The 27,712-nt window shown below is 33.1% G+C and overlaps 1 protein-coding gene across 2 annotated transcripts; it reads left to right on the top strand.

Annotated features, from left to right (window-relative positions):
- Nucleotides 1-27,502, top strand: LOC121974892 (3-hydroxyisobutyryl-CoA hydrolase 1-like). Of its 2 annotated transcripts, none has more exons than XM_042526169.1 (15): nt 1-82; nt 164-218; nt 8,790-8,870; nt 9,534-9,602; nt 11,398-11,461; nt 17,576-17,655; nt 17,762-17,845; nt 18,934-19,018; nt 23,812-23,897; nt 24,062-24,183; nt 24,621-24,681; nt 24,830-24,928; nt 26,610-26,711; nt 26,919-26,960; nt 27,067-27,502. In XM_042526169.1, exons 2-15 carry the CDS (start codon nt 180-182, stop codon nt 27,202-27,204), a joined length of 1,152 nt encoding a protein of 383 aa, XP_042382103.1. In that variant the 5' UTR covers nt 1-82; nt 164-179; the 3' UTR covers nt 27,205-27,502. The 2 variants fall into 2 exon arrangements, with proteins under 2 accessions (XP_042382103.1, XP_042382102.1); XM_042526168.1 differs by having other exon boundaries at nt 161-218.
- Nucleotides 27,503-27,712: the final 210 nt, after the last annotated feature.

Here is a 27,712-nt window from a genome sequence, read left to right as displayed (position 1 = left end):
CTGACGCGTATAAGGAGGAAAGTCACAGCTATTGCTGCTGTATCTCAGAACACCTCGCACCAGAATCTACACCTGCTTCTGTGTAATGACCACTTTCCATCTCATCCTTTCCCTTTCTTTTGACCTAGAATTCGGTATGATTCCTTAAAATTTGATCCAGAAGGCTTCTGGAGATCCTCATGGCATCCTCCCACTCGAACAACGACGGCACCGATCAGGTATTTCTCCATAAAGTCAGTTGCAAATGATTAGTTGGAATACTCTCTTTCTTACTATTTCCTTTACCAATCGCAAGAATTAGGGGCGATAAAGATGTCTGCTTTTTCAAGACTAAAAAGAAAAAAAAAAGAAAGAAACAGGACCAACATAGGGTTTCTAAAATTAAATATCAAGAAAATAGAAAGAATTTAAAGAGAATAAGAGGAATACTTTTATTTCTCGTTTTGGTTATCTCATGAGATTACAAAGATGCCTATTTATAGGCCTTTCGAGAAGTAATGAAAAGACACCTCTATTTAATATGGTAACACAGATTTTAATAATCACAAATGTACCAAAAAACCAAAAGTTGTCTTATCATGAAAGAGTAACCCAAAAGCCAATGGTCACTTTTGAATGTGATCATCCATTGTATAACACATCCCCCTTAGATGTCTATTGTATAAAGAATATGCTAGGCAAAACAAAGTCGAACAAAAAAAAACCTACTGAAGGAAAAAGAGTACATCCTTCCTTATACATGTATTTTGATATTGCACCCCCATGTTTAAGTCATCACTTAATATCTTTAGGATGCCACATTCTAATCTTATGAATCAATTTCACAAATACTATAGTTGGCAATGCTTTTGTGAATAAATCTACAAGATTCTTACTTGATTGAATTTTCTGTATGTCAATATCTCCACTTTGTAGTAGATCATGTGTGAAAAATAATTTTGGGGTTGATATATTTCGTCTTATCACCTTAATGTATCCGCCTTTTAATTGGGCTATGCAAGCTGTATTATCTTCATAACGTATCGTTGGAGTCTTCTTGTTTATTAATAAATTGCATGATTCTTGAGTATGATAAGTCATTGACCTCAACCACATGCAATCACGACTTAGCTCATGGAGTGCAATTATTTCAGCATGATTTGATGGAGTAGCAGATATAGTATGTTTCATAGATCTCCAAGATATCGTTGGTCCACCATATGTGAATATATAACCTAATTGAGACCTGACTTTGTGTAGATCAGATAAGTATCCTGCATCTGCATACCCAATTAATTTTGCGTTTGACTCATGAGGATAACATAGATCCATATCAATCGTTCCTCATAGATATAGAAAAATATGTTTAATTCCGTTCCAATGCTTTCTGGTTAAAGCAGAACTATATCTTACTAATAAATTTATAACAAAAGCACTATTAGGTCAGGTATTATTAGTAAGATACATTAAAACACCAATTGTAGTTAAGTATGACATTTCAGGACCAAGAATCTTCTCATTATCATCCTAAGGACAGAAAGGATTCTTTTGTATAGCAAGTGACTGAACAACCATTGGGTTGGTTAATGGGATGAGTTATCCATATTAAATCGTTTAAAAACTTTTTTAGTATAAATTGATTCATGGATAAAAATCTCGTTCTTTAAATACTCAAACTACACCGAGATAAAATTTAGTTTTACCATGATCTTTCACTTCAAATTCTCTCTTTAAATAATTTATTGCATTTGAGATCTCTTCAGGAGTGCCAATAATATTTAAATCATCAACATATACAATGATTATCACAAAAACCATATCTGGATCTTTTTATAAAAACTTATGGACAACTATGGTTATTTATATAACCCTCTTTTAACAAATATTCACTAAGATGATAGTACCACATACGCCTATATTGTTTTAAACCATACAAAGATCTTTGTAATCTAATAGAAAATAATTCTCACGAATTGCATGCTTCTGACATCTTTAGTCCTCGTGGGACTTTCGGTCATTATCTAGTGCACCATATAAATATGCTGTAATGACATCCATCATCTGCATATGAAGTGTTCTCTGTGTTACTAAACCAATAAGATAACGAAAAGTAATAACATCCATTACAGGATAATATGTCTCTTTATAGTCAATCCTAGGTCTTTGCGAAAAACGTTGTGCAACTAGTTGAGCTTTGTATCGTACAATCTCATTTTTCATACGAATAACCATTTATATCCTATTGGTTTAACACCAATGGGCTCCAAAACCTCACATTTTGAGAGAGATGTTAGTTCTGTCTGAATTGCTTCCTTCCATTTTGGCCAATCCCTTCATGATTGGCATTCCTTTAAAGTCGTGGGTTCAAAGTCCTCATTCAGAATATCAATTGTCACATTGTAAGTAAATATATCATCAATATTTGCATTTGTTTTTGTTCGATCCCATGTTCTTATTGTAGAAATGTAATTTATCGTTATTTCTTGATTATTTCTTTCAACTTCTTCGGGAAGTTTTTCTTCTTGAATCGAATTATTTCCTTTTTCCTATACAGTCAATTTTCACATTTATTCCTCTTTTCTTTCGAGGGTTTTATCCTTCGAACTCATTGGTCTTCCACGCTTTAGGCATGGTTTAGATTCATTTGTTAGGAGGGGTCTTTCAGAGACATCAATTCTGATAGGAGCATTTTCTACTAGAATATGTGATTTTGTTACTCGTTTGGGATTTTAGAAATTATCTGGCAATTGATTTGCAATGTGTTGCAAATGAATGATCTGTTGAACTTCTAGTTCACATTGTTTTGTGCAAGGATCAAGATGACATAAGGATTGATTACTCTAGGTAAGCCTTTTTTCTAACTTTCCTTTCCTTTCCTTTTCTTTCCTGGTATTAGCTCCCCCTAAAGTTGGAAAAAATGTCTCATCAAGCCAATAATTAAGAAATCTAATGTAAAAACATCTCCCGTCATGAGCTCAAGACATTTGATAATGGAAGGAGAATCATAACCAACATAATACCTAATTTCCTTTGAGGCCCCATTTTTGTTCTATGAGGGGAAGTGATAGGGACATGAACTACACATCCAAAAGTGCATAAATGAGAGATATTAGGTTCTCGTCCAGAGACCAATTGTAAAGGGGAAAAGGCTTGAGAACTAGTGGGTTGGATGCAAACTAATGTTGCTGCATGTAAGATTGCATGCCCCCAAGCATGAACGAGAAGCTTGGATTTCATAAGTAATGGTCTCGCTATCAATTGAAGGCTTCTAATAAATGACTTTGCTAGGCCATTTTCAGTATGAACATAAGCTACAAGATGTTTAACCTTTATACTAATAGACATGCAATAGTCATTAAATGCTTGAGAAGTAAATTCTCTAGCATTATCAAGGCGGATTGTTTTAATGGGATAATTAGGAAATTGTGCTCATAATCAAATTATTTAAGCAAGTAATCTTGAAAATGCCAAGTTCTGATGTGATAATAAGCACACATATGACTATTTTGTAGATGCATCTATTAAAACCACAAAATATTTGAACGGTCCTCATGGTGGGTGAATTGGCCCACATATATCGCCATGTATCCGATTCAAAAATTCAAGTGATTCAATTCCAATTTTACTTGGCGATGGTTTTATTGTCAATTTGCCTTGATAACATGCATTACATGTGAATTCATTAGATTGAAGAATCTTCAAGTTCTTCAATAGATGTCTGGAAGAATATTCCTTGATTCGTCGCATCGTTACATATCCAACACGACACTATTATGCCATAAAAGGAATTCATTTTGACTAGTCAACTTTTGATTTACTATGACATTTATTTCAATCAGTTTAATATATGTATAATAAAGACCAGAAGAGAATATAGTCAGTCATTCCAAAACTTATTTCTATCCCATTTTAACATTAGCACTGCATAAATACTCATTATTTCCCATATTGGTTTTTTCAATATGATAGTCATTAAGACGAATATCTTTGAAACTTGATAAATTTTGATGGGACTGGGGTGAAAATAATGCATTATTGATCAAGAAATTAGTCCCTTTAGGTAGTAAAATGTTTGCTTTGCTGGAGCCTTCGATTAGGGTTATACTACCGGATATAGTAGTCACATTTTGCTTTTTCATAATAAGATGAGAAAAATATCTTTTGTTTTGGAGAATTGTATGTGTAGTTGCACTGTCTACGAGACAGAGATCCTCATCTTCGATCTTTGATCCAAGTTTAGATGCAATAATATCCATGGGTCTTCAAAAAATAAATAAATAAACGAACAAACAATAAACATGAAAGTCACCAACTTCTGGTGGTTTGTATGTCCACCACTATCATTACGGTAAACATTCTAACCACCACCACGCCCTCGACCATGACTATTTCCACGGCCTCATCCACGTCCAGAATTGTTGCGAGTTGTCACATTCACTTCAGGGAATGGAATAGAGCCAATTGGATGAGATCCATGATTTTTTTTAATAACTTATTATTTTGTTCCGCCACAAGTAAACAAAAAATCAGTTCTAAGTACTTTTTAAAACTTTTTTCTCGATATTGTTGCTACATGAGCATATTCGAGGGACAAAAAGTGGAGTGTTTTCTCTGACATATTGCAATCAATAATATCCATGGGCCTTCAAAAAATAAATAAATAAACGAACAAACTATAAACATGAAAGTCACCAACTTCTGGTGGTTTGTATGTCCACCACTATCATTACGGTAAACATTCTAACCACGACCACATCCTCAACCATGACTATTTCCATGTCCTCATCCACATCCAGAATTGTTGTGAGTTGTCGCATTCATTCAAGGAATGGAATAGAGCCAGTTGGATGAGATCCATGATTTTTTTAAATAACTTATTATTTTGTTCTGCCACAAGTAAACAAAAAATCAGTTCTGAGTACTTTTTAAAACCTTTTTCTCGATATTGTTGCTATAGGAGCATATTCGAGGAACAAAAAGTGGAGTGTTTTCTCTAACATATTGCAATAATAATGTTCTCATATAGTTTTAATTGAGAACTAATTTGAAAATGGCTGAATTGTATTGACTAACTAATTTAAAATCTTGGAATCTCAAATGAATCCAATTATAATGAGCTTTAGGGAGTATTACCATTTTTTGGTGTTAAACCTTTCCTCCAAACTTTTCCATAATTCGAGTGGATCTTTCACTTTCAAATACTCGATTTTCAAATCTTCGTGGAGGTGGTGACTTAGAAAAATCATTGCCTTGACTTGATTTTGTAAAGTCTATTTATTATTTTCTTTAATTGTTTCTCCGAGTCCATTTGCATTCAAATGGATTTCAGCATCAAGGATCCATGACAAGTAATTTTTTCCTGAAATGTCAAGAGCCATAAACTCAAAGTTCGGTGAGATTTGCCATATTACTATCACATAAGCACAAAAAATAAATTAGAAAATAATTTATACAAATGTTACTAAAATATATTATCAGTGGCAATAAGTATGCTAAAAAGTTCTTAAACAAATTGACACACAAGATGCCTAAAAGAATCATAAGGAGTAGCAACACAATATGATTAGCACATTTCCACTATTCCATGTAAATTTCAAGAATGTAATTAGTGAGACAAATTAGGGAATTGATTATTAATTGCTAAAAAAATGTGAGAACTGAGAAAGATGATCTGGTGACAAATAAAATCATCATGACCTCAAAGAATTTCTAGTGCTCGAATTACATATGTTACCAAAATTAATACGCATAGCAGGATTATTTTTTTAGATAATTGCAAGACATCAATGGGCAAGGCAATGATTTACTTACAACCTGTGATTGTCGAAGATGATCTTGATGTTAAGCTTGTATAAAAATTCAAGCAAAACTTGTGATGATAACTTAAACTAAAATATCAAGAAAATAGAAAGAATTTAAAGAGAATAAGAGAAGAATAATTTTATCTCTCTCTTTGATTATCACATGAGATTACAAAGAGGCCTATTTTTAGGCCTTTTGAGAAGTAATGAAAATGATACCTCTATTTAATATGGTAACCCAAACTTTAATCATCACAAATGTACCCAACAGCCAAAAGTTACCATATCATGAAAGAGTAACCCAAAACTCAATGGTCACTTTTGAATGTGATCATCCATTCAAAAGGTCTTTAGACATCCACAGTAAATGCATATCATTTATAACCGTTTCCTTTTTGTTCCATTCATTTCTTTCGTCCGTTCGCAATTAGTGTGCAACATAATTGTTGCAAATTGATTTTTGGTAACCAATTCATGGAATGGGGATATGGACAGCTATTCATTCGTAAATTAATTTTTCGAGTGGAGGAGAAAATGTCGAAAACTATTCAAGTTATGAAAGATTGGTCCAATTAAAGCGTTAACTCGAGTATACATAAATATTAAATTTGTGGGATCACTAAGGGCATAAATTCCCGAGATTGAGCTGTGATAGGAAGAATAAAATTAATTAATTAATTAAAACCAACCATCCATTGCATGAGAACCAAGGCAACAAATGCAACCTTTTTTTTTATCTCCATCTCATCAAATTCCATTTTTATATATATTGCATCTCGTAAAATCCCATGCACAGGCAAGGCATATAAAAAATGCTGCCTTTCTATGCATTTCTTGTATGTCGAGGCACATTTTTTTGTGTTAAAGAGACGTTGGTACATTAACACAAATCACATGGATGCAATTTATAGAGGTCACAAGTTCGAGTCTCGGAAATAACCTCTTGCAAAGCAAGGTAAGACTATGTACAATAGGCCGGGATATGCATTTGTGGGAGCTTTGTGCACCGTTCTACCCTTTACATGAACGCAATTTCTATTGTGCCTTGGACTTAGAGATTGTGAACTACATCTTGGAAAGATGCAACTACAACAATGTGGGCATGGCATCTTGGTGATTGCATTCGTTTGTCTACCAAACAAGCTGTAATAAAAACAACAAATTCAAGATGGTCATGCATTGGGTGGTCAATCCTAAGATGCATAAATCAATTGAAATATTTTTTTTTTTTCAAAACACGACACATCCTTTAATTTTTGTATATTTTCACTCTTAGAAGTAGTAACCTTATAAATTAATCTCCACTCTCTTGCTCAAATCACTCAATTCTCAAGTTGCAATTTCTCCCCTTAAGTCCTTTCCCTTTCCCTCTCTTCTCTAAAGAGTTCCAAGGTTTTAAAAGTTTGTCGAACCCCAAAATTTAGAGTGTTCCTATTTTGAGTCAAAGGTGCTTGTATATTGAGAGATGATTGTCAATCAATCGCAAATACATAGTGGAATAATATTGTGTTAAGTTATAAACCTACCAGAAGGGGCGAAGGGGTGTGTCAACATTTGAAGATGTGATTTGGCAACTGACAATGTTAAGTTAGTGATCGAAAAAACTAAGTGGGTGATAACAATACTAAGAAGGGTGCCTCAATTACCTAAAGATATGTCTCGATAACCCAAAGAGTGTGTCGAGAATTTTAAAGGAGACTTGATCCATGTCACCATATTGACACTCCACTAGTTCTAGCTGTCGACTTATCTACAGGCTCATTAACGAAGTTGTTGAACCCAAGGTTCAAAACCTCGAGCCGTGCCGAAGTTTTAGTCTTTGATCAGAACGATATTGTTTCAATATCGTGTTGATGTTTCTATGTATGGTGTTGATAATAGATTGAAGTTGAAGAAGAAAGGAGATGAAGCATAGGAAGGAGTATGTGCTGAGAGAAGGTTTTAAATTTTATACCATGTTGGATGAATTAGTCGAAACATATTATTCTGGTAAATTACCGAAACTCAATACTACTTGGCATAGACAATGTCTCCTTACTTTGCTTCATCTCCTTTCTCTTTTAACCTCCAATTTGTCATTGACATTATGCATCGAACTGCTGGCATGATACTGGAATAGTATCTTTTTGGTCAAAGACCGAAACTAGGACACAATTCGAGATTTTGAATCTTGGTGTTGAGAGGTATTCAATTTCAGTGATTTACTGGAATGATATGTTTCAATTGACACAGTATGAGATTTTAAACCATGGTTGGAACAACATCAATAATGAAGAACAATGAGATTTTTTCTGTTAAGGGTATGTTCATACTATTTCTCAATTTTCCATTCTTTATTTGCTTACTGAAGTAATGAAGACGTGATTTTCTCAAATTCTTGGAGTCGTTGACATGGTTCTTATCCTTTCATTGTTCTGCTAAATGTATGCAAGACTTATCACTACAATTTTCAATTGATTAACTAGTGTTATGGTTAGAATTAGAGTAGTCTAGCTTGGTCATCTGTTGACCATATAATAAATTGTTTGTGTTCGAGTGAGTATTAGTTAGACAGGTCACTGAATGAATGGGACATGACCATTAATGAATCATTAACCTAGATGATCTTCTGGTTGTCTACTTGCAATGTATCACTTCATGAGTAAATTATGCCATCATCCAAATTCAAACTTTTGGTGTTGTTTCCTTGGCTTAATTTCATCATTTTTATGGTGGGAAAATGTACAATGAGCCAGTTTGTTAATTGTTTGCATTAGTTACTTTTTAGTTCTCCATATATATAACAAGGCTGGCATTTAATGTTTGTAATCCATTTTGGATTTTTTTTTTGACTCTGTTTGTAATAGTCGGTTAGCAAATGTTTGTTTTTAAGAATTATGACACTAAACTTGCAATCCCTTGTATTTCTATTTGTTTTTCAGATGTTCTATGAATTAGTTTCCATCATGTTTACTATATGTTGTTGCAATTGTTGTTTATTCTGTAATAATTAAACTTGTGTTTTGCTAGGTTCTGATTCAAGAATATGGGTCTACAAGAGTTTTAACTTTGAACAGACCTCGGCAGTTAAATGCTCTCTCTTTTCCAATGGTGTGTCAATATGTCATTGGTCATTTATGTTATACCCATATCAGTGAATAACTGTTATTATGAGTTGGTATCAAGGATTTCATAAGTTCATAATGTTCATAACTGCAAATGGAAAACTAGTTTACAACCTTTTTCTGTTCAAACATTTTCTCTTTTGCCATTGTTTTTTGCTACATTCCTTTTCAAAGTCTAAATACATTTGCTTTCTAAATGCCATATGGTTATGTTTTTAATATCATTTTCCTGATTCTGCACAAGGCATGTGTCATCCAGTATGCTGAGTTGGTAACACGTGCTACAAAAAAGAGAAATTAATGCCAGCGTTCTATTTTTCTAATGCCACCTTTTCTTGGATGAAGGTTCTAATGAATTTTTTAGATAAAAAGTTGTTTTTTTTAGTTTCAAGAATTAATTGAAAAGAAAACCAACAGTTGTAATGGTTCACAGAGATAATTTTTATGGATGTATTACCTTTGATTGTTATGCATAGCATAGCTCTGCCCATCATGAGGAGGTTGATTTCTCTGGTTAGGGAGGATGGTAGAATACAAAAAGTTTAATGTTATTTCTAAATTCAAATGAGGTTTTATTGTGCTTTAAGACTTGCATGATATTTCCCTTCATTACATATGATTATGGAACTATTGATTGTCTGATGGCCAGATTATGGAACTCCTGAAGAAATTTGTTGCTTATGAGAAGGATCCTAACGTCAAATTATTAATACTTAAGGTACCTATTAAATCATGAAATTCTATAAATTTAATTGAATTCACTATCATTGGTTTCATTGCATTTATATTTCTCTAGTTCCTTTTGTTCATATGAATATAGCATTTTCACTTGCTTTTATACTGTGGAACATGTTAACATCCATTTGATGTCAATTACTGATATGATATCCAGTATATTGTGAACTTCAAAATGCAAATAATATTGAAATATGGCTCATTATAATTTTTTCACTAAAAGAAAGTTTTGATTAGGGATCTATATAATTTTATATTTTTTCCCCCATTGAATGTTTCTAGAGGTGCACTAAATGATTCAAGGGGTAAAGAGGGCAAATCTCCCCTTGGACTTTTGATCCCTAGGTAGTAAGTAGTTTATTGGACTCTTAAATCCCATTATCACCATAGTTTAAAATTTTGAACCATATTGAAGTTTCAGTTTATGACAAGAATGATATGATTTTAGTACTTTTTGAAATATAAAATATATTTGTTAAAAATATTATTATAATATTTGATTATTATAAATATTTATTATTAGGTTAAACTAATATTTTAAAAATTAGAATTGAGTAAAAATTATTTTAGAATTAATTAAAGGCTAAAAGTAATAATTAGGATCAAGAAAATTATAAAAAAAAAGTAATAATTAGTATTGTTTTAATACCTTGATTATCAAAAAAAAAAAAAAAAAAAAGATGAAGCTAGGTCATGTGCAATGCAGATGACAGATTTGCTCCACACTACACCACAAGAGAGGACAGATTCACGCACACAATTAATGATAATGTGGTTCCCCCATGGAACACATGGGAATAGGAGGCCACACAATGCACATGAGGTGTAGTGTGACGTTTTGTTGGTTCCTCTGCACTTCACTTGCATGCAGCGAGTCATGCTGAAGCACATATTTGTTACATAAGATAGTGCACTCCACCTAACATGCCATGCAAGACAAAAATTCCATCAACAAGTTCTGTGGAAGTGGTCAACAGGTAAATTTCAACCGAAGTGGTGCTACCCCATGATTAAACAAGTTTGGATGAACTAGTGCCTTAAACTGTTGTGATTTGGATTGTCCAAGTGATCTAAGGGCCATAATCAAAGAAGAATAGGTTCATCCCAAGAAGCAACTCAATCAAACGGGTGGACTGAATTTATAGTACGCAACAATCCCTCACCATCTAGTTGCAACCTTTTTCCTCCTTGCACATGAAGCATTAGCAACTAGATTTGCGACTCTGCTGACCTTGTCATTAGGGTGGACCCTTGGATCTTCAATGCAAATCACAACAAAATAGCAAAGGATCTCATTGTTATCATAGAGGAAATTTGCTACATCCCTATTGCACACCAATGGTGGGGGTGGAATAACCCTTAAGGAAAGTAACTATGCTTTGAGATCAATTATTGGGATGAGTTGGCAAGCCATCATTCCAACCCATTGCTAACTAATTTTCCAATGCAATATCTTCGACAAATGCCCTCTTGTACCCAAGATGTCTAGATGATATGTTAGCCTACTGAACACTTTTGTGGATGCTTAGATAAGATGTAATCTCAAAGTTGTCCTGAATTGTGGCTATCATGAGAGAAAGTTAGTACAAGAAGAAAGAATCATATATCATTAGCAATTAGCACTGTGAACTAAGTTATCATTATTTGTTGCCAATACCTTGTTATATCTTAATTTCTCTTCCTAATTTCATTTGGATATCACATGTATAAGCACAGGCAAGCATACGATGTACTCTTATTTGTTTGCATTTGTTAACATAACGACTTCATGCTTTCAGGGAAAAGGAAGAGCATTTTGTGCTGGTGGAGATGTTGCTGCAGTAGCTCATTCTGTAATTGAAGGTATATAGTATCCAATGTACCTTTTTTGTGGGATTAATGCATTTCATGATCCAGATGGTTGTGGGCAATTTTCTTTTCCTCGTAAGCCCATTTTAGTATACAACAACATTGGTCTCTTTCACCATCTTCACAGGCTTACTTAAAGAACCTACAAGTACTTATACTTTTTGAACACTTAGCATAAGTAATAATACTCTTCATTATGCTTGTTTTTCTTTCTTCCAGGTGTTGTATAGATTTTAGCATTTCCCCTTAGTGTTTTCTCTCAAATCTAGAAGTAAACATATTGTAAGTTAGGTGTTGCACATTTGATTGATTTTGGTATAACTACTAGAAGTTAAAATTTCATTCGACAAAGGCTTTCAATTAATATCAAGAGGAAAGTTTTTTTAAGAGAAAATTTAAAATAACCTATTTCGATATCATTGATTAATGTAATAAGTCAAGTTATCTTTTAAAAGGTATTTTCTTAATTTATTAAAAGTGAGGGTTTAATTAAGTATTGTATTCTTATCCAAGGTTTAAAATTTTGACCCGTGTCGAGATTTCGGTCCTGCACCAAAATGATGCGGTTTTAGTATCGTGTCGTGCCGATAAAGTTTCAGTATTTTTTAAATATAAATATAAATTCATACTAATATTGGATTATTAAATATGTTTTATATTTTGAGAAGTTGAATTTATATTTTAATATTTTCTCATAAGATAATGCTTATTAAATTTTTATAAAAAATATTTTAAAAATAAATAATTTTTAAAATACAAAACTAAATTTAAAATTATAAAATTATTTAAAAATTTTAAATTATTTTTAATGTATTTGTAAATTTTATTTTTTAAAAAATTATTTGAAATGTTTAAGAATTATGTTTTTTTTTAATATTTTTTAGAATATTATAAACTTATGTTTACTTTTAAAATTTTAAATTATTTTATAAAATATTTATTAAAATTTAAAATTATTTAAAAATTTTGAAATAAATTTTAATAATTTATAATTATTATTAATAATAGTTTATTTATAAAAAATAGATATTTAAAAAATAAAAAATTAGCTAAATAAAAAAAAATCGTGGTTGCTGTGACCTTGCAATACCATCTATGCGGAGGATTTTAGAAATATTTAATATTTTATTAGAATTTTTAATTAATTTTTATATATTTTTGGGATAATTTAATTAGGATTTTAAAAAATATATTTGATTATTTATTTAAAGTATAGATAATTAGATCATTAAAAAATAACATAACTAAAAAATTAAGTAATAAATAAAATTTTTATTATATATTTTTAAAATTAAAATAAATAAAATATTTAATTAACTAAATAATTTTATTAGGGTTTAATTAAGTCTCTTTGAATTATCCCATCCATCTTGGGAATTGTTTTAATTAAAAAAATATTTAAATAAAAAACCCGATTGCGACATGTGGTCATGCGACCGCAGCCCTGCACGACTGCGATTGCAACCCCGCGCGACCATGACTGCAGTCGCATCTGCGGGGTCACGTGGCCTCGGGGTTGTGCGACCCATTCCGCGAGGCCGTGGGGGTCGCGCGGCGCCTTCCGCGTGGGGCTGCGTGGCCCCTTTTGCGTGGTCATGGGGGTCGCGCGACCCCTTTCACGCGGCCGCGGGGGCCATGCGACCTCTCCAGCGCTGCTGTGGGCATTGCGGCAACCCTCTAGCGTGGGTTCGGGCGTCGCGACGACCCTCCAACGCGGCCATAGGCATCGCAACGCCTCCGCGGCTATCGCTTGGATTGGTGCCAGGTTCGTGCCGGTGTTGGTATTTTCCGCCCATTTCGATCGACTCAACATGAGATCTCAATCCATGTTCTTATGTCTTACTCTCTTGAAAGCCTCGTGGAGATAGCCTCACGTCATGGATCTTAGAGTCTTGATTTACCTCCACGATTCCCTCTATAATAACTCTAGCAGAAGGGAGGATGGGATTATCTGGGAGTTTTATGCATAGTTTGAAATCTCGTACCATACCAAGTGAAATAATCAAAACGTATTATTTCAATAAATTATTGAAATTCAGTACCACTCGGCATAGTCAATGTGTCCTTTCTTTACTTCATCTCCTTCGAAATTCAATAACATTGCCACAAATAATGTCTCCTTCCTCTAGCTGATCTCCTTCCTCCTTCAACCTCCAAGCCATCATTGACACCATATATCGAAATGTTAGCTCGCACGATACTGAAAGTTGTCAAAGAATGAAACTCCGCCATAGCTTGAGATTTTGAACCTTAGTTTTATGTTTGTGTTTTCCACCTGGATGGGATGAGTTAGTGGCAAGGCACCTCGTCGTCATGGTCGTTGAAAGCGAAGCAAGTGGGAACCTAGGAGCTGAGGTAAGAATCCTCTTCCTCCTTTTCTTGACATCATTTTTTCTTCTTTCACTGGAAATGAACTCGTGATAACTGCTTAAACTGTAAGATCCATGACTCCAATGACCATCTTTAACGTGATGAATCATTAGTAAATTTTTGATATTTTATTTTTACAAATTTACCTAGTGACTTTTGGTATTTAAAATTTGTGATCCACTGGCATATAAAAGCAATCATTTATTATAGAAGTGATTTTTATTTCATAATTTTAGTTTTTCTGTTAAATTGGTGCCTGGAGTTTGTGTCACCTATTCACAGCCATCCTGGAAGAAGGGTTTCTGATCATCTCTTTGGGAGTTGTATTTTTTGCCAAATCAACACATATGAGGTGGAAATCACTCTTTAGGACACTCTTTATTGGACTGTGTTTAATGTTTGACTAACTGGTGGGATTGTGCAGGAAAGGAAAAGGTGATGATGGATTTGAAATGGAATTTTATTGTCGTCCATTATTTTTATGAATCATGCCAAATTTATTTCAATTATTTATTTCTATTATTTTCATGAATTACATCAGATTTATTCCTATTCTCATATGATTTATATAGTCTTTGGCGTAGGATCTATTTGAGATATGATATTTAAACATACTACATTAAGAGCTATCCCTTGCTATTGTTACTTCTTTGTTGTCTTTAATCACTCACCAACTTTGGGAAAAAAAATCTACAAATCATTATTAATCTATGCGACATGGAGTTGAGCCTTTAGACTTTTTACATTTCTACCATTTTATTTATATACAACAATAATAACTAAGCCTTATCCCACTAAATGGGGTCGACTACAGCGTTTAAAATCTTGTTTCGTGCAACCCGACACGAACAAATTTTACTGTTTCGTCACGAGAACGAAATTGGCATAGGTACCGCGATAATTTGTCGCATCATCAACTGCGTCATGCGCGTCTGATGGAATCTAGCGCGCATCCCCTCTTCGCAAACGATCGGAGGTGTTCTGGACGCACTGCGTCGTGTCGCTAGTGTCGCCAGAGGCGTCGTGGGACACCTCCGTGGCTTCGAAGGCGTCGTGGGACACCTCGAGTGATGCCCTACTATTGTTACCAAAATTAAAAATTTTAATTTAATTAATTTAAATAATTCCCAACTTACGTGTGATATTTCGAAGAGATTTTTATGAATCCTAATTAAATTATCCCAACAAAATATATAAAAATATATATTTTAAAAAATATTAATTCTTTTTATTAATTAATATTCTAAAAATTTATTTTTTACCGTTTTAAATTTTATTTATTTATTTTTTTAAAATTAGATTTATTTTTTTAATAAATTTTTAAAATGAAGTTTAAAACAATACAAAATAATAAGATTTATATTCTAATATTTTTTTATTATTTTGTATTGTTTTAAATTTCATTTAAAAATTCTAAAAATTTCTAAATTTTTTTTAAAATTATAATAATCAGATTTATATTCTGATAATTTTTTAAAAATCAATATGCAACTTATTTTTAAATTATGCACCATAATCATATTTATCTAATAATTACTATATATAAATAAAAAAAATACCGAAACCGTATCGTTCCGGTCTGGGACTGAAATCTTGGTACGGGTCGAGATTTTAAACCTTTGTCGGCTATATAGATCCTTTTATGCTATTGAGCTCTATCTTCTACTATATCATTATTTATACTTAAATAAATTTTATCTTGTTTTATTGTTGCTAACCAAGTATTTTTTGGTCTTCCTCTTCCTCGTTTGATATACGTGTTTGTCATAATTTCATATTGCCTAACTAAAGTATTTATTGGTCATCTAAGTACATGCCCGTACCATCTTAAACTTGTCTCTCGGAATTTTCTCTCAATAAATGCAACTCCGATTTTCTCTCTAATACTCTCATTTCTTATTCGGTCCATTCTTGTATATCCACACATCTACCTCAACATCCTCATCTCTGCAACTTATATCTTTTGCTCATGTCCTCGAGCCATAACTCAACATTTAACTCCATATAACATAGCAGGTTTAACTGCGGTTTTGTAGAATTTTCCTTTAGTTTTAGAGGTACTTTACAGTTACATAAAACACCCGATGCTCTCCTTCATTTCAACTCTCCTGCTTATATTCTATGTAAGACATCTCTCTCAATCCCTCCATCATTTTGCAAAAATGATCCTAAATGTCTAAAGTTCTCGGTTCTGGGTAACTCGTCATCTCCTATCTTAACAATTATCTCATTATGCCTAATATTGCTAAACTTAAATTTCATATATTCTGTCTTTATTCTAGTAAGCCTAAAACCTTTTCCTTCTAGTGTTTTCCGCCAAAATTCTAGTTTAGCATTTATTCCTTCACGTGTTTCATCTACCAAAATAATATCATCTGCAAACTTAGCTACTATTTTCAACTTTGATATCATCTTATCCCATGTCGTATTAGCATCACCGTATATTTCACCTAATGCTTGTGCTCCTACCTTTTCCTTAAATATATTTCGCTTCCCATCCTTTAACTTCTACTACTTAATTTCATGAGTTGTATATATTTTCTTTCTATTAATACTATGTTTGAGGGGTATATCCAACACTACTAACTTATGTTGGGTAGTTAAGTTTTTTCTAGGGATGACCTTGCAATCTCTACAAATCTTTCTATCCTTCTTCCTAATCATAAGAAAGTCAATTTGTGATTTATTATTCCCACTTTTGAACGTGACTAAGTATTATTCTTTTTTTTTAAAAAAAAATGTATTAGCTAATATAAGGTCATATGTCATCACAAAATCTAATATAATTTTCCTTTTCTCATTTCTCTTTGCAAACTCATAACCCCATGTACCCTCTCATATTCCTCATTTTCTACTCCGACATGCCCATTTAGATCATCTCCTATTAAAATCATTTTATTTGACGGAATGTTTTGTAATATTTCATCTAACTCGTCCCAAAATCTTGATTCGGTAGCTTCATCTAATCCTACTTGCGGTGTATATACACTAATTATGTTCATAGTTTATTTCACCACTATTATCTTAAGAGTTATAATTCTATCCCCTTTTCTAACTACTCTTATAACTTCATCCTTTAACAAACTATCTACAACAATACCCACTCTATTTTTTACTTTATTCTTTCTTGTGTACCATAACTTAACCGAGTTCTCTATCAATTTTGCCTTCTCGTCTATCCATTTTGCCTTTTGTACACACAAAATACTAATTCTTCTCTTAATCATTATATCTACTACCTCCATTGATTTACCAGTGAAGTTTTCTATGTTCCATGTTCCAAATCTTAGATTATTAGTTTTCCCATCATATTTGTTCTTATCCAACCTATAATGTGAGAACTCTTACTTATTTAAGATTACACTCAAGTTCTCACGGAGATGTAGCGGTCCTTGCCGATACGTTATAGTCGGACCCTACAAGGCGAACTCTGGCATATTTAGCACTACACCTGAGTTCTGGAGATATAGCGGCCCTTGCAGAGACGTTACAGTCGCCAGTCGAACCTTACAACGAGTTCCTTCCGGGGAACAATTTAGCATTAACACAATAGTTTAATGGATCCATTCATTGAATATTTACCATAATTTTAACGTTGGCCGACAACTTAATACAACTCTCCTTTATCCGGGCTTGGACTGGCCATGACTGGTTCGTCACGGGCGGAGTTAAAGGTAAATGTACTATCTTATATTTATTTAATGCCAACTTAAGTTGTTATCTTCTTTCATGCATCAGGTAATTGGACATTGGGTGCTCATTTTTTCTGGAATGAATTCATCTTAAATTACTTAATTGCAACCTACAGAAAACCTCAGGTGACTTTTGTATCCTTTTTCATATTAATTTTCTAAAAGATTTTAATAGTTACTCATGAGCTATTTGAGATTCATCTTAAAAAATCTTCATGGATTTTGTATGAAGGTTTCCATTCTAGATGGAATAGTAATGGGTGGCGGAGCTGGTCTTTCTATACATGGGAGATTCAGAGTTGCCACAGAGAAAGCGGTACAACCACTTTTAACTTTGTTCTACCATCTGCAGAACAGAATTAGTTGGCTTATTGTTTGCCATCCATTTCATGCTTTATTGCTGCTTGGCCCATCTAATTAATTTTTGGTTCCAAGTATCTTTTTTTAAAGGATACATTAGGTAAGAGAATGTATATGCAAGTTGAAACATTAATATCCACTCAAGCACACTACTTGCCATTGTCAATTTGACATCAGTCCAATCAGTTTTCATTTTGGTTACCGCCCAAGCATGTTTGTTTTGTTAGGTTTCTTAGCCATGGATATTACTTTCTTTTGATACCAAACAATAAACAACTCATGCTTTCTCCATGGAACTTAGGGTTCCAATAGTTCAGCTTCATTGCTCATCCCCTCCAAACTTTTGATTGGCAAGAATTATTTAAGGAACCATCCGGCAATTTTCTGTTTGTAATTTTATGTGTGTGCATTATTTAGGTGCAGTGGCGAAATTTTTTGGTTTCTTCTTTCTTAAATGATAATCCTCAAAAGACTGCAACTCATGCCAGAAATAAGTTTGCAGTGATGATCCAGTTCTATATATATATATATATGGGCAAAGTTTTTAGACTATGATAAATTTTATTTTAGCATGATTAAGAAGCATTAAATTTTGATAATGAAAGCAAATTTGTAATCCTTCTAAAGTTTCCTTCATCAGCATTGAGTTGCATTTCACAAATTAATTAGGAGATGAGTTCATTCTGTTTAGTTATCAGTTACAAACTCATGTTTGGAGCCTTACTCATTTTTATTGCCAAGAAGTTAAGAACAAAGTGCATATATGCTTCCTTTGTCTACTTGTTACTCAAGTTTGACTTTGGAGATTTCTATTTTATCCATCCAGTGAGAAGTCTAATTCGTATACAACATGGTCTCTGATAAAGCAAAATCATAGTGTTTTTTTTTTCTTTTGATGTGTGAAACTGTATATGTAAAACTGCAAAGGATATCTGAATTGAGTCTACATTATACATTTTTATTTTTATTCATGTATATTATATGTGCATATGGACTGATTGGTTTGAATCTTTTCTAATGCTTCCATCTACACATTTTCTTCAGATTTTTGCCATGCCAGAAACATCACTTGGATTGTTTCCTGATATAGGTGCTTCATACTTTTTATCAAGGCTCCCTGGATCTTTTGGTATGTTAACTGACTTCACCTCTTTTCTTCTCAACTGTGGCGTTGTCTTCTCCTTTGAATTCAACTTCTGAGCAGAACAATTGCTGGATAAAGTTGTATTTGAATCACCTTTATCTTTCAATATGAGGTTGACCGTAACAAAAAGATCTAAAGGTCTAAATGAATACTTAGTCTAATTTTATAATACTTAGTCTGATGGGAAATTCTCACTGGTGTGAAATTGACAATTTGGCCCACCTTGACCAGAACCTGCCTTAACCCAATCCAATTGAGGCCACCTCGTCACCAAATGAATTTAGTTGACAATATGTAGGACCAGGTGTATATAAGATGGAAATTCTATGCCCACCTCTCTTGTATGCATGAATTTAGTTCAATATATATATTTTATAGATAATCAAAGATATTTTATATGAACTTTTATCATCTCGACCTAAATCCGGCCCACATGAGCAGCGGAGTGGGCAGAAATGTGGAAGAAGGATTCATCCTATAACTCATATGCTATCCGACCCAACTTCTTATATAGGGAGGGGATAATGTGAATTGCAAAACCTGCCTCACCACCCCACCTCACCCTATTGCTATCCTTTACTAGGATTTTTTTCTTATAACCTTAAGTTTTGTGCCTTAGGGATTAGATAATTCGGAGGTCATATTGAAGAATCCCATCGAACCAACCAACTTTATGTTCTCGACCCCCTTTTATCAAACACAAATAGGGAAACGTATTAAACCAAGAGAGATGTTAGATGCATTTGATTGGTGCCTTTGCTTTGAATCTCAAGTAAGACCTAGAGATTAAGTGTGTTATAGGGAAAGAATCATCTATGTAGACTCGTACCACCTAGAGCTGACAATATTAGACAAGACCAAACTTGAAACACGATTCAGAGAGATAAAATTCAAAAGTGATACAACACAACCTAAATATGCAAATGGGTTGACACAAATAGACTTGGTTATGTAGATAATTTATTTTTAAATATTGATAATTTTATGTCACATAGTGTAATTCTTTATGAAATTTAGTTAATCTCACACCTTATCAAATTATTATTATTATTTTAATTATCTTGTATAGATTTTTTATTAACCAAATGACAACATTTTTTATGCCATGATTAACATAGCACAACAGAAATTGCGACCCCTATCTCCATCTTGTATATTATTAATCAATAAAAATATGACAAATACATGCTTTATATTAATCGTATGTACATTAAGTTGCATAACATCCTCTAAATTAGTTTAATTATATTATGGGAATCTAATTTATTATCAATATACTCAATTCTAGTTTTCCTCGAACATTTAGTTAGTTTGCTAGCTAGCTGATCATTAGTGCTGAAAAATAAAATAATGAATTCATTAGATTGCACTTTCTTTCTCTCTGATGAATTGATAATTGATTTTTATATGTTCTATTCTCTCATAAAACATTTGATTAGAGGCTATGTACATATGCAACTTAGCTATCATAGTAGAACTCCAGTAGCTCTATGAGAGCATTGCTAAATGAGTCTATCAATTGACTTGAATAAAGCACATATGTTGCTAGGGCTATGACCCTATACTCTATACTGTTTTTGACTTGGCTATAATATTATGTCTTGTTCTTCTAGAAAACTAGCCTACCTTCTAAAAGAACACAATACCTTGCTGTCGATAGATTATGAGTGTACCTCACAATTTGAAGATGTCCTCAACTGTGAAACAAGTGTTCTTTTCTGAATGCTTAAGGGATTCTTAGGGATGTTCCTTCCCAATTATCATGACGTGTGATCTCTAAAAGTTAATTTTGTAACTATTAGCTAATTTAGTTTTCATACCAGTTCCCTTACTTTTTGAGATCAATTAGTGTACTAATATAAGATTATTATCCATAGGTCTGTAACATATTAGTCTCCTTAAATATATCAATTATATACTAAGAATTTCAATGAATATACTAAGAATATTTCAGCAACCTCTATTCTAAAAAAGTACTTATCTAAATCTTTGATTTGAAAATGATGATGTGGTTACTCCTTCAATCATGCAATCCCAATAACAACTGTGATAATGTCATCGACCTATACAAAATGAGAGACATCTTTTTGACTAAGAGAGGAGATGAAATAGAGTGATCTATTGTACTCTTGGTCATACTATATTAGAGAAGAGCATAGCTTAACTTTGCAAACCAAACCGTTTAGGATCACATCAACACATACAATAATTTTTTTACCTTGCATACTAGGTTATTCTCCCCTAAAGTAATAAACCTCTAATATTTCTCTATATAATTTCTATATAAACCTCCTTAATAAGATTACCATGAATACATGAACCATGAATAGAGTAAGTCATTCTTGATGGCAAGTTGAGTATGCCCCTTAGCCAAGATGAGAAAATTGAATTGATCTTAGTCACTAGAAAATATTCCAAGGTAGTCTTTGCCATAAATCTGAGTATGCCCCTTTGTCATTAAGCGAGCTTTCAATCTGTCTATCATTTGAAGAGCATTTAAACGGCTTGCATCCTACTATAAACTTCCATAGTGAGAGAAGAGCAACTTCTAAGTATTGTGAGAACTGTAGACTTCCTTGGAGGAAAAAACATCATTGAATAGAGAGCATCCATCTCGTTCATCCTAGCCTTCTGTTTCTATGAATTGGGATTTGATAGAGTTTCTGAGACATTTTTAGGAATCAGTTATAAAATTAAAGATATAAATGCAGAATATTTAGGTGATGGTGAAATATGCAATAAATTGTAAAAAGTGGATGTGAAGTGGAACACTTTCTAATACCTTCTAGGAAAGCAATAGGAAGGTCTAAAGCAGAGGTAGGATCTGCGTAGTGGTAGATGATTGGAGTGCTGAAGAGTCTCTTGAAAGTGTTAGGGTGTTCTAATGTATTAAAAGACATAGGAAGTACCTCTAATTGATTATTCAAAGAAGATTACATCAATAACAGTAAATGCACAATGTGACTCAGAATAGTAGTAACAACATCCTTTTAAAGACTAGAATAAATAATAAAGACATACTTGATTAATTGTGATGGACGAGAATATAGATCATTTTGTGGAAAGAGGATTGTGAAATGAACGTGACCATTAAAGTGTAGAAGATCCAATGCTAATCCTCAACCTTGCTATTGATGCCAACCATTAGCAGGGTCTATGGGCAGTTCGGTTTGTTTGCTGGATTATTTTGGCACTGCTAGGAGGTTGTTGTGCTAGTCGAGGTCCACAAATTCGTGTGTTAGAGGCATTTGCATCTTCATTTGAACATAGGCAATCATACAAAGTTGAGAAGTGGCGATCGCGATTTCTCGGGCGATGTAGGTAACATTGGTAGTGTGTCCAAAGCTGCGAGTTCAAGCAGATTCAAGCAAGGTTTAAAATCTTGAGTCATGCCGAAGTTTCGGTCTTTGATTGGAACGATATCATGCCGATGTTTCAATACATGGTGATGGTAATTGATTAGAGTTGAAGAAGGAAGGACATAAAACATAAGAATGAGACATTGTCTCTGTCGAGTATGGTTTTATATTTTGTATCATGCTAAGCGAAATAGTCAAAAGATATCATTCTGGTAAATTTTCAAAATTCGATACCACCTAGCACCCAACACAGACAATGTTTCCTTCTTTTGCTTCATCTTCTTCCTTCGTCAACCTCTAATCTGTCACTGGCACCATGCATCAGAGTATTTGCACAATACTAAAACATCTTTCTGGACAAAGACTGAAACTACGACACGGCTCAATATTTTAAACTTTAGTCCCGAGTGATATTCTCAATGATTTATTGGAACGATACGTTTCAACCATTTTGCCCTACATGATACAAGATTTCAATCATCTGTAGGAGAAGGTAGAAGAGATCAACATCAACTTGATAGGAAATCTATTGAGGCTATTTATATAATGAAATAGGAGAAGGTAGAAGAGATCGACATCAACTTGATATCATGTTACGGAGAAAGGTTAGTCTAATCACCTAGGCAGTCTCTTCCACCTCTGTGTAATGAACAAAAATATTACAACTAGGTCCCTGATGCTAATAATATTTACATTTAGGTTCCTAACAAAGAGAATTGGTGAATTCAAGTTTATATAACTGCCTATGTTAGCCGACCACTATGTTAGTATGTGGCTTTTGGATGGATGTGGAAGGATTATCAATCAATTTGCTCAGATTAGTTAGAAACTAACATCGTTACATAACTATTATATGCTTGATGTCTCCTTTTTCCTAACTCAATTCCTGACCCAGTGGCCAATCTAAAGATTCCTGACCTATGGCTCCCAATCCCATCTTCTGAAGTCTCCCAACCTAGGATTTTCATCTCGCCATCTTTTTCCTTATCATTTTCATTGCTTTAATTCCGTTGAAGAATTTGATGCTTTTGAGAACTCCAGTCTTTCCTAAAATTTTAGATTATCTAACCATTGCTTAAAAACATCATGTTTTAATGACTCCTGTCTTGAAATTGAACAAAATTAGGCCCTGAAAACTTAAAGCCTCTTTCTTATGGTAATCAAAATCCTACATAATCTGATTTTCCTTCTAATATTCCTTTTGTGAGAACAAGGAAAGAAAGAGTAGAGTAGTTATACATTATCAAAATTTACCTTTTTTGTTTAGGGACATAAATATTCTATTATTCGTATTATGGGAAGCACAATTCAGAAATGTTGTTATTGTTAAAGTACATGATTCTTGACTCTTTTAAGACAACTAACTATTATGGCTTTTTTCATGTTTTTTATTTTTTTATTTTTTTAATTCCTTTGTAGGAGAATATGTTGGGTTGACTGGTGCAAGGTTGGATGGACCAGAAATGCTTGCTTGTGGCCTTGCTACTCACTTTGTCCCTTCTATGGTTAATTGTCCTGTGACAAAGACTAAGTTCTCCATTTGTTATGATATACATATTTACCTCAATTTGATATTGCTCTTTTTGTATCAAGTTTCTTTCATGTTTTGGCTGCTTGTAGAAAATCTTAATGGTTATGTGCATCACTGAGTGTTCATGTTGCTTAACAGAAATTGGCATTATTGGAAGAAGCACTAACAAAGGTGGATACTTCAGATCATTTTTCTATCTGCTCAGTTATTGATCGATTTTCAAATAATGTGCCTGTGAAAGAAAGTAGTGCTTTTAAAAGGTAATTTCTGGTAAATATAATATATTACATCTTTCTCCTTGTTTATATGTTCATATGCATACTCACAGTTCTAACATACAAGTTTCTGCAACCTTCCAAGAACTTACCTCATCTTCCATATTTCCTTCTTTTCCATCATTGTCTGTTTGCTGTTTCTGGATGAAACAAAACTTTACTACCCAAATGTGCCATCAAAAGGATTCTTGTTAGAGAAAAAATGAACTTTATGTCAGAATGTTAGCTTCCATTGGTGGTTCTCAATGTTATGAGTACCAATTCTTTGTTATGTAGATGATTACTGTCTAAATGATGATAGAAAGTTTGCAATTCAAATAGATTACCTAAACACAATTTTACGCTCTTTATCCTTTTCCATTTTCATGCCACTTTTATTTTTTCTGTCTCATCCTTTTGATACACTTCAATGGATTCTGTAGCTTGGATGTGATTGACAAATGCTTTTCCAAGGAAACAGTTGAAGAAATTTTGTCTTCCCTTGTAAGTTTGATTCACCATTATCAGACCCTTGCCGGTGGCTATATCATTCCAGTTCTAGAATTATTTTGTACTCCCTAACATTTAAAGTGCCATTGAGTGCATATTTTCTTAGTATATCTGTTTTTAAAGTTAATTATAATTGTTGAAGGAATTGGAAGCTGTAAATGCAGCTGATGAGTGGATTAAGGGTGCAATCCAGTCCTTGAAAAAAGCATCTCCGATGAGTCTGAAAATTACTCTAAGAGCGGTATGAATAATGGTGCTATACTTTTTTCCGCCTCTGATCATTAATATAGTCAATTTGAGGACCGCAAGTAAGAAAGTATTTTTCTGTTTATAAACACACTTTAAATTTTTAATAAAGAAACGTACTTTTTTTTTTCTATTGGATGTCATCCTCTTGCTTTAGAAAGTTTAACTTTACCTAGCCTCGGTGAAAATCAACTTGAGATTGCTCATTATACAACAACCAAACCTTATTCCGTTAGGTGAGATCGACTATATGGATCCTTCTACACCATTGAGCTCTATCCCTTATTATATTATCATTTATATTTAAATAAATTTGATCTTATTTTTTTTATTGCTAATCAAGTATTTGTTGATATTTCTCTTCCTCGTTTAATGTGCATATTTTTCATAGTTTCACATTGCCTAACCGGATCATTTGTTGATCGTCTAAGTACATATCTATATCATCTTAAATGTGTCTTTCGGAGTTTTTCTTAATAAGTGCAACTCTGACTTTTTCTCTAATGTTTTCATTTCTTATCCGTCCATCATTGTATGTTTGCACATCCACCTTTAACATTTTTATATTTGCAACTCTCATCTTTTGCTCATAGTTCAATATTCAATTTCATATAATCAAGTAGGTCTAATTGCCATTATAGAACTTCCCTTTAAGTTTTAGAGATACTTTAGGATCACATAAAACACCTAACGCTCTGCTCCATTTCAACCATCCTACTTGTATTCTATGAAAGACATCTCTTAATTCTTCCATTTTGTAAAAATGATTTTAAATACTTAAAAGTTCCTGTTACGGACAACTCATTATTTCTTATTTTAACAATTGTCTCATTACGTCTATTATTATTAAAATTAAATTTCATATATTTTATCTTTACTATGCCTAAAATCTTTTACTTCTAACATTTTATGCAAAGATTCGAATTTAGCATTTACTCCTTCACGTGTCTTATCTACCAAAATAATATTATCCGCAAACAACATGCACGTACCATATCTTAGATGTGTTCAGTTCGTCCATGATTAATGTAAAATGATAAGAACTTATAATTGATCCCTGATGTAATCTTATCTTTATGGGAAACACTTTGGTTAAACCATCTTCACTTTTGTCATTACATTCTCATACGTATCTTTAATTAGTTCAATATATGTTATGCTAACACTTCTCTTTTCTAGAATTATCCATATAATTTTCCTTGGGATTCTATCATAAACTTTTTCTAAGTCGATGAATATCATATGTAAGTCTTGTTTCTGTTCCCGATACTTTTTAATTAGTTGTATGAGAAGATGTACATCTTCTATTATCGACCTTTCATACATAAATTTAAATTGATTTTAGGTCAATGTGGTATCCTTAGCTTTTTTTCTATTAATATTTCTCAAAGTTTCATAGTATGACTTATTAGTTTAATACCTCTATAGTTTATACAATTTTATACGTCTACGGGAACTACAGTATTTATCCTCCACTGATCATATAGTTTTTTAGTTTTCAATATCAGACTGAATTCTTGTCATTACATCCTCATACTTACCATTGTCCACTATCCCGTAATAATTACTGGATCCTTTGATTGACTAATTGACCTCTAGTTAGAGCTGAATTAGCTATCAGGCCATGTCATCCTTTCCATTTGATTTGATACTGTGTTTATTCTTGTGTTGACCAGATCAGAGAAGGACGAACACAGGGAATTGGCCAATGCTTGATTAAAGATTATCGACTGTGTTGCCATATTTTGCGTAAAGAAGCTAGTAAAGATTTCTTTGAGGTAAAAGATTTTAGATTTCACATCACATTTTCTGCACTAAATGTGAACTTTTATACAAGTCTCGAAACAAATACCATCATGATCCTTTTTCTAGTGTTTTTCCTCCCTCATTTATTTTACGGTGGCTTTAAGATCATCATAAGCTTCTACCACCCAGTCATGGATGAGTTTTATGTGATATTTCTAAAATTTCAACTTCCACTGCAGGGTTGCAGGGCTTTGTTGGTGGTTAAAGATAAAAATCCAAAGGTTGAGATCCCTGTCCTGTCTTTCTTTCAGTCTTCTCGACGCAAGTTTTGTTAAAAATAAGCACAGTGACTGTGATAGCTAATCTCGCCTTCTGTTATGGTTGCAGTGGGAGCCTTCTCGATTGGATTTAGTAGATGATAAAGTGGTGGATAACTATTTTTCCGCAGTCGATGATGCAAACTGGGAGGACCTAAGACTCCCTGCTAGACCTGGGTTATCGTTCAAATACGGGTCGAAATTGTGAGATTGTATTTTCAATACGATCCCGGAGGACCTAAGACTCCCTGCTAGACCTGGGTTATCGTTCAAATACGGGTCGAAATTGTGAGATTGTATTTTCAATGCGATCCCTATCCCGATCCCGACCTCACTTTACTAATGCATCTATTTGTTTAGAACTGGAGAAGAGAAAATAGATGTGGAATGACTACTGGTGCCACAAATAAATTCCCAGCAAGTTGGGTGATGAATGATTTCTAGGCATAAACATTATGATTGGGTAAATAAAGTCGAATAAAACATATTTCATTGGTTTCGATATCTATCTGGTTTTTGAGATTTTCGAATCCTTCTTTGCGACATGTTGAGTACTCTCTTGGTATGTTTACAAATTACAATGTGTGATTCGAGGTGTTTGCGAAATTGCATTGCATTATTATGCATTTGAAAATGGAAGCAATAAATTTTAATCATGAATATAATGTTAATTTTGAAAGAAATACTTAGTTGTCTATTTATTAAAACCCTTAATA

This window comes from Zingiber officinale, chromosome 4B (genome assembly GCF_018446385.1).
Source record: "Zingiber officinale cultivar Zhangliang chromosome 4B, Zo_v1.1, whole genome shotgun sequence".
NCBI classification, from domain to species: domain Eukaryota; kingdom Viridiplantae; phylum Streptophyta; class Magnoliopsida; order Zingiberales; family Zingiberaceae; genus Zingiber; species Zingiber officinale.
Note: the sequence above shows the minus strand (reverse complement) of the source record. Positions and strands in the feature narration are given on the sequence as shown.

What these genes read in the sequence shown, in the direction of transcription:
- LOC121974892 (XM_042526169.1), top strand. Translation starts at nt 180, where the DNA reads ATGGCATCCTCCCACTCGAACAACGACGGCACCGATCAG. An exon ending in ATGCTCTCTCTTTTCCAATG is followed by an intron (nt 8,871 to 9,533) that starts GTGTGTCAATAT and finishes TCTGATGGCCAG; the next exon opens with ATTATGGAACTCCTGAAGAA. An exon ending in GAAAGTAGTGCTTTTAAAAG is followed by an intron (nt 24,184 to 24,620) that starts GTAATTTCTGGT and finishes TGGATTCTGTAG; the next exon opens with CTTGGATGTGATTGACAAAT.